Source organism: Plasmodium reichenowi, chromosome 12, assembly GCF_001601855.1.
Source record: "Plasmodium reichenowi strain SY57 chromosome 12, whole genome shotgun sequence".
In the NCBI taxonomy this organism is placed as follows: Eukaryota; Apicomplexa; class Aconoidasida; order Haemosporida; family Plasmodiidae; genus Plasmodium; species Plasmodium reichenowi.
The window spans coordinates 1,683,756-1,693,314 of record NC_033657.1 but is presented as its reverse complement, the minus strand read 5'-3'; the positions used below and the strand labels follow the sequence as shown (position 1 = coordinate 1,693,314).

Here is a 9,559-nt window from a genome sequence, read left to right as displayed (position 1 = left end):
TTTTTTTTTTTTTTTTTTTTTTTTTTTTTTTTTTTTTTTTTTTTTTTTTTTTTTTTTTTTTTTTTTTGTTGTTTACTCCTTTTTATTTGTATATGCTATGAGCAAATTAAATATGGACATGTTGAGATTAAACGAATAAAATATGGATATGATCGTTAATAATTTATTTTGTGAATATTTATGTTTGAATTTATAAATATTTCTCAATAATGATTCAATAAAAGGTAAATCACAAAATTTCGAACAATTTAATGCATATACTATACAGTATAAATCACGGTATGTAAAATTAATAAATTCATTTGTTAAGATATGATGCATTTTTTCCATATACATTTTCTTTGAGAAAAATAAAATTTTTGATATACTTATATATAAAATGATTTTATCTTTTTTGTTTAAATGTATACAATTATCTATAAATAAATGATCTAAAAATTGTTTCAAAATAGATGTTTCTGTCTTTTCATTAATTTTAATTATATTATTATTTATAGACATTAAATGTAAAAATTCTATAATATTTGAAGGAGCTAATAATAATAATAATAATCCAAAAGATTCTTTGTTCATATCACATATGGATAAGATTAATTTTTTTAATTCTAGATATAAAGTATTTGAAAATATTTGAAAATTTAAACAACGAAACATATAATGTATTATAATAGGAATTATCATATATTTTTTTTTTAATATATTTTGTTCATGAATTTTTTTTTTGTTTTTTGCATATTTTTTTTTTAAAAATATATTTACTAAAATATAATTCATATTATATATTACATAAATCAATTCGTCATTTATTTGGTGTAATGTTTGAATATGTATATTATTATTAATATTATTATTATTATTATCATCATCATTTTGTTTTGTTTTGTTTTCTTTTTTTTTTCTTTTTTTATATGGTATTTGTAATGGTATGGGTTTGTGGCTTTCCTCTTTATATTCAAAATTTTCATATATATTAAAATAATGAAAAAAATGGTTATCATTATAAATTAAACAAGAATATATGGTGTCGTTTACATATTTTTTTTTATCCTTTATATTTTTTTTACACATTTCCGAAAAATCATTAGAATCAAATGAATATTCATTTTTATTTATCATTTTTATGACATTTAAATGATTTATATAAGATTCTATATCTTGATTTATTTCCATTTTTAATTTTGATATATGCATACATGATGTTAACAGTGTAACATAATGATAAATATTGTTAAAATCCATTCTTTTTTTAATTTTATATTTTATATATTTTAATATATAAAGAACAAAATAATATAACATATTCGTTTTTATAATAACCTTACTATTTAAATAAGATATATTACACAAATATAAAGATATATTTTTTATTCTCATTATATTCATTTTCTTATCAAAAAATAATAATATATCGTTAACTATATCTTTATCTTCTAAATTATATTTTCGATTTTTTAAAATCGTACAAAAATAAAGAAACATATTCTTTTCATCAAATATGTTGTTATATTTATTATAACTCTTATTTGTAAAATAATTATCATTATTATTATTATCATTATTATTATTATTATTATTATTACTTTTAACGATATGTACCCTTTCAGCATAATTTTTATCATTTATACAACTTAAAAATATTAATGTTTCCCTTCGATTTAACTTTTCTTGTTTTTTTTCCAAAACATGTTCACATATATCATGATATAATTCATTCAATATATCATTAGGTATTTTATTAAATTGTTTCTTTTCATATATTTTACATAAAGTATATAATAACAATTTTTTATCATTTTTAATATGTGTTAATAGATTCTTTCTATTTATATTTTTATTTCCAAGATATAAATTTATTTTATCATTATATGTAATATATGTCTTATCCTCAGCCTTAATAAATCCACATTCATCTTTTCTAATATTATTATATTTATTACAGTACCTTCTATTATTATATTTAATATCTTTTTTTTTTTTTTCTGAAATTCTAATTATGTTCCTACAAGAGCAATAATCTCTTGAATAAAAAAGTAAGTTAAAGTATTTTCTTAAAAAATCATTTTTGAAGCTGGATAGAGTAATACTATTACATAATATGAGCGAGTTATGTCTCATCACATAAAACTATGATATATACAAAAAAAAAAAAATATATATATATATATATATATATATATATATATATATATATATATTATTATGACATGTTGTATTTGAATTTATGATTTTATAATTAGAACACTTGATTTTTTTTTATTTTATATTTTTTTTACATACAAATGAATAAAATGAACTTTTTTTTCTTTTTTTTTTTTTTTTTATTATTTTATTATAAACAAATAAAAATGTCTCATAGGATCTTAACAAAACTATCTTCTATAATTTGCACATAAAAAATAAATAAACAAACAAATAAACAAATAAAGAAACAAAATTAAAGAAAAATGTTCAATGAATTTTTTATCTTAATAGATTGAACATAAATATATCTTAACACTCTAAATATATAAGAATTATTCGACTTTTATAATTTTTATAAATATTAATAATACTATGGTTTATATATATATATATATATATATGTATTTATAATATTACATTATATGCTTTTTAATAAATAATTTTTTATTATACATATAAGTAATTAACATATATATTTAATGTATGGGTAAATACCTAATATATATAATAATATATATTGTAAACCTATAATAACTTATTATATGTATACATGGTAATAATTATTATTAAATAATAATTATTCTATTATTATTTTTTTTAACATTTAATATATTGTTTTTTATTTTTTATTTTTTTTATTTTTTATTTATTAATTTTTTTTATTTTATGTTGCATTCTTGAAAAATTTAGGTTAAATTTTATACTTAATATAAATCTATAAAAAAAAAAAAAAATAATAATAATAATAATATTGATAATATATATATATATATAACTTTATATATATTTTAAAAAACAAAAGAAGGGTTTATATATTATATAATATATATTTATTTTTATATATAAACTTTGTTATAATAATATGTAATTTATATATATTTACTTTTTTTATGTCAACTGAATTCATCTTTTATATATGTCAAAACATTTTTCTTCTTTTTATTTCTTTTATCTTTTCTCTTTTTTTTTTTTTAATATATAATAAGAATATCTGTTTTCCCCATCAATTTTTTTATTGTATTTTCTTTTCCTTTTTTTTCTCGCCTTATTTTATAATATATATATAAAATAATATTATATTATTATAATGATGTTTAAAATACGTAAGGCGTTTAATTTAGTAACTTTAATAAACGTATAATTTTTTTTTTTTTTTTTTTATTTTATCACATTCTTTTTTCAAATTCATAATTGTAATATATATATATATATATTAATACATATGTATATTATTGTATTTATGAGTTTTGTTTATAAATACACCTATCTCTATAATGTACCAATTCATTAATTATACATTATTATTTATCTAGTTATTATATACATTATAATAAATATCTGTCCTAATATATAAAAGTGAAAGAAAAAGGAAAAAAGCTTTTCGTTTTTTTTTTTTTTTTTCATATATTTAGGACATGCTTTTATATTACTATATATATATATATACACTGTTTTAATTATATATGAAAATATAAATATTTATTAGATAAAAAAAAAAATTAAGTAGGACATCCAGATTAAAAAAAAAAAAAAAAATTATATATTATATATATATTATATATATATTTATATATATACATATATATGAATTAATTATACTAAAGAAAAAAATGCCTCCAAAAAAAGAAAGTAATAAAAAATTAGAAAAAGAAAAACAAAAAATTGTAGAAGATAAAACATTTGGATTAAAGAACAAGAATAAGAGTAAAAGTGTCCAAAGGTAAGAGGCTGAAATATTAAAAATAAAAATACAATATACAAAATAAACATAAAAATATATATATATATATATATATTTATATATATGTACATGTTTACGTCTCCTTCATATTTCTCTTTTACAGATATATAAAAGGTGTTCAGCAACAAGTATTTCAAACTAAAAGAAAACCTGAAGAAAAGAGGAAAGAAGAGAAGGAGAAAGAAAAACTAAATCAACAAAAATTATTATTAAATTCAATCTATCAAAGTAAAAATAATGAAATGTATATGTGAATATATTTAATATTTTACTTCATATGTGTGTTACAAGATGGAACGATATACATGTACACATGTGCACATATACACACATAACCTATATATATATATATATATATGTGCATTCATTTTACGTTTTCCCTTTTTTTTAGAAACCGAAAAGGTTAAAAAAATCAACGAAACAACATCAACTACCTACGACCCTAAAAAATCAAAAGAAGCACAAAAAATTGATATATATACTGATATCAGAGATAGTAAAAATGATAAAGAAAATGATACTATAGATAAATGGGATATACATAAATTAAACGAAGTTATAAATATTAGGCACAAAAATGTAAATAAAACAGATATCATTTGTAAATTCTTTTTAAACGCCGTTGAAAATAAGGTAAATATATAAGGACAAATGAAATAACGAAATAAATAAATAGTAATAATATTGATAGTATTTAGATAGTTAAGCCTCAGTTTTATTTTATTTTATTATATTTTTTATTTTTTTGTTTTATTTTATTATATTTTTTATTTTTTTGTTTTATTTTATTATACTTTATTTTTTTATTTTATTTTATTATACATTATTTTTTTATTTTATTTTATTATACTTTATTTTTTTATTTTATTTTATTATACTTTATTTTTTTATTTTATTTTATTATATTTTTATTTTTTTGTTTTATTATATTATATTATATTATATTTTTATTTTTATTTTTTTTTTTTTTTTTTTTAAGCAATATGGATGGTTTTGGGTTTGTCCAAATGGAGGAGATAATTGTAAATATAAGCATTGCTTACCTCAAGGTATGAGATGGACAATTTATGTTTGTTTATATAATTAAATGAAACATATATATTAGGTAGCTGTTTGTGATTCTAATATTATTTTGACGTTTATATATATCGATGGTATATATTATAAATATATTTATAGGTTATGTGTTAAAAAAACAAGAACCAACGGAAGCAGAAAAAGACGAAACACCTTTAGAAGACATCATTGAAGAAGAGGTATTTAATTTTAAAGCCATAAGATTTATATGTATATTATATTTGTATCATATATAAAGTATAATGAGTTATATATTATTAAAATGAATTTTTCTTTCTTGTTATTTTTTAGAGAATGAAATATATAAATAATGGCACACCAGTTACCTTGGAATTGTTCAAGAAGTGGAAAGAAGAAAACGCTGATAAATATAAATTAAAAAAAGACGATCAAAAAGAAAAAGTCGAGAAAAAAGCGAAAACGAATGTATTATCAGGAAAAGAATTATTTACCTACGACCCAACGTAAGACATACAAACAAAATATTGGATATATAAAAAAGCATTCTATTGTATTTTTATATAATTATTATTTCATTGTTATATCATAACCATATTGTAACATATATATATATATATATATATATATATATATATTTATATATTTATATATTTTTTTTTTTTTTTCTATTTTTTTAGATTATTCGTTGATGATGATAATGCGGCTAATACGAACGAATACGATGACTTATTTTATGATGATGAGGACGATAAGGAAGATACTCCAGAAAAGAAAAATTGTGTAAACGGAGAAATAAAAGAAAATCTTAATGGTATGTGTATATTGAAAAAAAAAAAAAAAATTACATATTGTTTAAATTATTAATACATATTTTTACACAAATATATGTAATATAATATTTTAATTTTTTTTTTTCTATTTAGAAAAAAGAGAAGATGAAGTTCCAATTAATAGTGAGTTATTTATTGATGAACTGGTAATAATTTGAATTTCAACAAAATAAAAAATAAAACATTATAAAAATATTAATTATATATATATATATATAATTATATTTATCTATAAATGATGTATGTATTTATTTATTTATTTATATATTTTTTTTTTTTTTTTTTTTTTTTTTTTCAAATAGGATGATTTGGATCAATTAGATTAATTATAGAACATTTCAAAGATATATACATATATATATATATATATATATGTATATGTATTTTTTTTTTTTACATTTTGATTAAAATTAAGTTTTAATTTATTTAAAGAAATGAATTTTTTTTTTTTTTTTTCTATTTCATTTTAATATTTTTTTAATTAAAAAGTGTATAAAACAAAAAAAGAAAAAATATATATATATATATATATATATATATTATATATATATGTGACTATTTATTCATTTAATCTATGTTTTATTTCCTTATTTATTTTTTATTTCATTTTAAAGAAACTTGATAACTTAAAAGGGTTGACATTATCCTATAAAAAAAAAATTTTAAAATATAAATAATATTTATTATATATACATATATTATATTATAGTCACATATATTTGTTGCAAAATATTTATATAATTAATTTTTTTTTTAATAAAATTATGACTTACACTTTTCTTTTGCTTTTTATGTTTTTTCTTTTCATTTGAATCACTGGAAGAACTCATCGATGATGATGAATTTTTTTTTCTTTTTTTCTTTTTATTATTTTTTTTTGATGATGAGTTATCACTAGATGACATACTTTCATCACTACTTGAAGAATGTTTATATTTTCGTTTTTTCTTTTTTTTTTTTCTCTTCTTAGATTTATCATAATCAGAAGTTTCATCCGAGCTCGTATCATCACTGTATTTTTTATTTTTATTTTTATTTTTTTTTTTTTTCTTAGAATCTTCATCTTGAGAACTTTCATCTGTTGTATTACTATCGTCACTATTTTTCTTCTTCTTTTTTTTTTTATATTCTTTTTTCAGTTTTTTTATGTATCTTTTTTCTTGTTCCTTTATTTTCTCCTCTCTGTTCTTATTTAATTCTTCAACGTATTTTGCATTTTCATATTCTTCAAGCATTTTACATCCTTCCTGATTTTTAATTCTGTCTTTTAAATCGTCCCATGTTGGTCTACTTTCTCGGTTTATTTTGTCTAGTATCGTTGGGCTGTTTGGAAATAATAAGAAAAAATACAATGTAATATAATAAAAATATAAATAAAAATATAAATAAATAAATAAATATATAAATATCTAAACAATATATATTCCACATAAAAATATGACATACAAATGAAGATATATATATATATATATATATATATATATTTCTATTTATTTGCTTATTTATCATGTTGTACAATATATATATCTTACCCAGTATATTTAATTCTCTGTATCGGGGCAATAAGTCCTTGAGGACGAAAGCCTCTTTGCTTTGGCATTTATATAATAATTAACAGGAAAAAAAAAAAGAAAAATTTTAATTTACCTGACTTGTGCATGCACATAATAGTTTTTTATTTCTCCTCAAATTTTTTATGTGTATGTTTACACACATAAAAAAATATATGGAGAAAATTATAAAAAAGAAAATCAAATACAAGGAATTACAAATAAATATAATAATAATAATAATAATAATATATATAATTTTAAAACATTAAAAAATAACTACATTTTTTTTTTTTTTAATTTAATATAATATATTTATTCAAAAATTTTTTGGAGAAAAAAAAAAAATTAATACATAAAAAAATATATATCTATATATATTCAGGAAAATTATAACTGCATATTTTTGTACTGGTATATATTTATATTTTATTTTATTTATTTATTTTTTTTTTTTTTTTTTTTTTTTTTGCTAATTCATATATACACATATAGATCGAAAAAAAAAATAAAAAGTGATAAACTAAAAAGAATTAATATTTGTTACACTTCATCATATTTGTGTTATACATATATATATATATATATATTTATATTTATATATTGAAGTGTAAAATAGTTTATTAAAGATATATATTTAATATATATATTTTAGCATGTATAAATTATTATCTGTGTTAAAATGAAATTATTTTATTTAATTTTTTTTTTGATATGACATCAAATTGTTAATTATGACATATATATATGTATGGATTCATATGAATAATATGCAATTGTAGTTGTCTATAAATTATACATATATATTTATCGATTAATTTTATAATATATATACATGATATTAATCCATTTATATGTGTATCCATACATATTATTATTTTTTTTTTTACATATATCATATATAGGTACATATTATATTTTTCTCCATAATTATATATATTATAAATGCATTTTGTAAAAAAAAAAAAAAAACAAACAAAACATAAAAAAGCTTAAAGACAAAATTTAATCAATTTTTGCATGTTCCATTTATTTTGTAAATAACCAAAATAATGTTTTTTTGTTCGTAATGATTATATAATATATATATATATATATATATATGTAGTTTTTTTTTTTTTATTCTATGTTTTTTAAATGTTTCCAAATATTAAATCCTCTCTTTTAAATATTATTTCTCGTAAAAGAAAGAAAAAAAAACAAAGAACAATTTTCTTATCTTTTAATTAAAAGCAAGTATATATGCAAAACAAAAACTAAATAAAATACATACAAAACGTAAAAAATGAAAAACATGAAAAAAAAAAATTATAAATTTAAAGATTAAAAAATAAAGAATGAAATACGAATATGACAAAATGCCCATACATTTTTGGTTTTAGCTAAATAAAATAAAAAAAAAAATTATAAATTTAAAGATTAAAAAATAAAGAATGAAATACGAATATGACAAAATGCCCATACATTTTTGGTTTTAGCTAAATAAAATTATCATATATGAGTTATGAAAAAAAATATATATATTATATTATATATATATATATATATATATATATATATATATATATTCCTCCGCTTTTTTTTTTTTTTTTTTTTTTTTTTTTTATCATACTTAAAAAAAAATAATATAATTAATATAATAAACTTGATAAAATTTATAAATAATATTGATAAAAAAAATATAATATATATAATATAATATACATGTATTAATTTGTTATTAATTTTCTCTTTATATATTCTTAATTTTTTTTTTTATCTGTATAAAAATTTGTTCATTAAAAACAAAATTTATATATTTTTCTCATATTATATATTATATATATATATTATTTACATATATATATTTAATAAGTACATAATTTTTTTTTGGGTAAAAAAAAAAAAAAAAAAAAAAAAAAAAAATAATTTTTTTTATTTTTTTATAATTTAATTTTTTTTTTTTTCTGTATAAAAATTTGTTCATTAAAAACAAAATTTATATATTTTTCTCATATTATATATTATATATATATATTATTTACATATATATATTTAATAAGTACATAATTTTTTTTTGGGTAAAAAAAAAAAAAAAAAAAAAAAAAAAAAAAAAAATTTTTTATTTTTTAAAAAATTAAATTTTTTTTTTTTTTTTTTTTTTAATTATAAAAAAAATTTTTTTGTTTTTTTTTTTTTTTTTTTTTTTTTTTTTTTTTTTTTTTTTTTTTTTTTTTTTT

At 15.9% G+C, this 9,559-nt stretch overlaps 3 protein-coding genes across 3 annotated transcripts in view; 1 reads left to right on the top strand and 2 right to left on the bottom strand.

Annotated features, from left to right (window-relative positions):
- The window catches only part of PRSY57_1244300 (hypothetical protein), a gene marked incomplete at both ends in the record, with an annotated part of 2,742 nt that extends 627 nt beyond the window's left edge, over positions 1-2,115 (bottom strand). The window contains one exon of the mRNA XM_020115103.1: positions 77-2,115. Coding sequence (XP_019970256.1) covers positions 77-2,115 — 2,039 coding nt within the window.
- Positions 2,116-3,791: 1,676 nt separating this feature from the next.
- Positions 3,792-6,116, top strand: PRSY57_1244200 (cytoplasmic translation machinery associated protein, putative; the record flags this gene model as incomplete). Its single annotated transcript, XM_020115102.1, has 9 exons — positions 3,792-3,901; positions 4,026-4,150; positions 4,314-4,555; positions 4,902-4,971; positions 5,102-5,178; positions 5,291-5,463; positions 5,638-5,771; positions 5,884-5,936; positions 6,093-6,116. 9 exons carry the CDS (start codon positions 3,792-3,794, stop codon positions 6,114-6,116), a joined length of 1,008 nt encoding a protein of 335 aa, XP_019970255.1.
- A 272-nt stretch (positions 6,117-6,388) lies between these two features.
- Positions 6,389-7,390, bottom strand: PRSY57_1244100 (hypothetical protein; the record flags this gene model as incomplete). The annotated part of the gene is made up of 3 exons (XM_020115101.1): positions 6,389-6,436; positions 6,564-7,113; positions 7,323-7,390. 3 exons carry the CDS (start codon positions 7,388-7,390, stop codon positions 6,389-6,391), a joined length of 666 nt encoding a protein of 221 aa, XP_019970254.1.
- Positions 7,391-9,559: the final 2,169 nt, after the last annotated feature.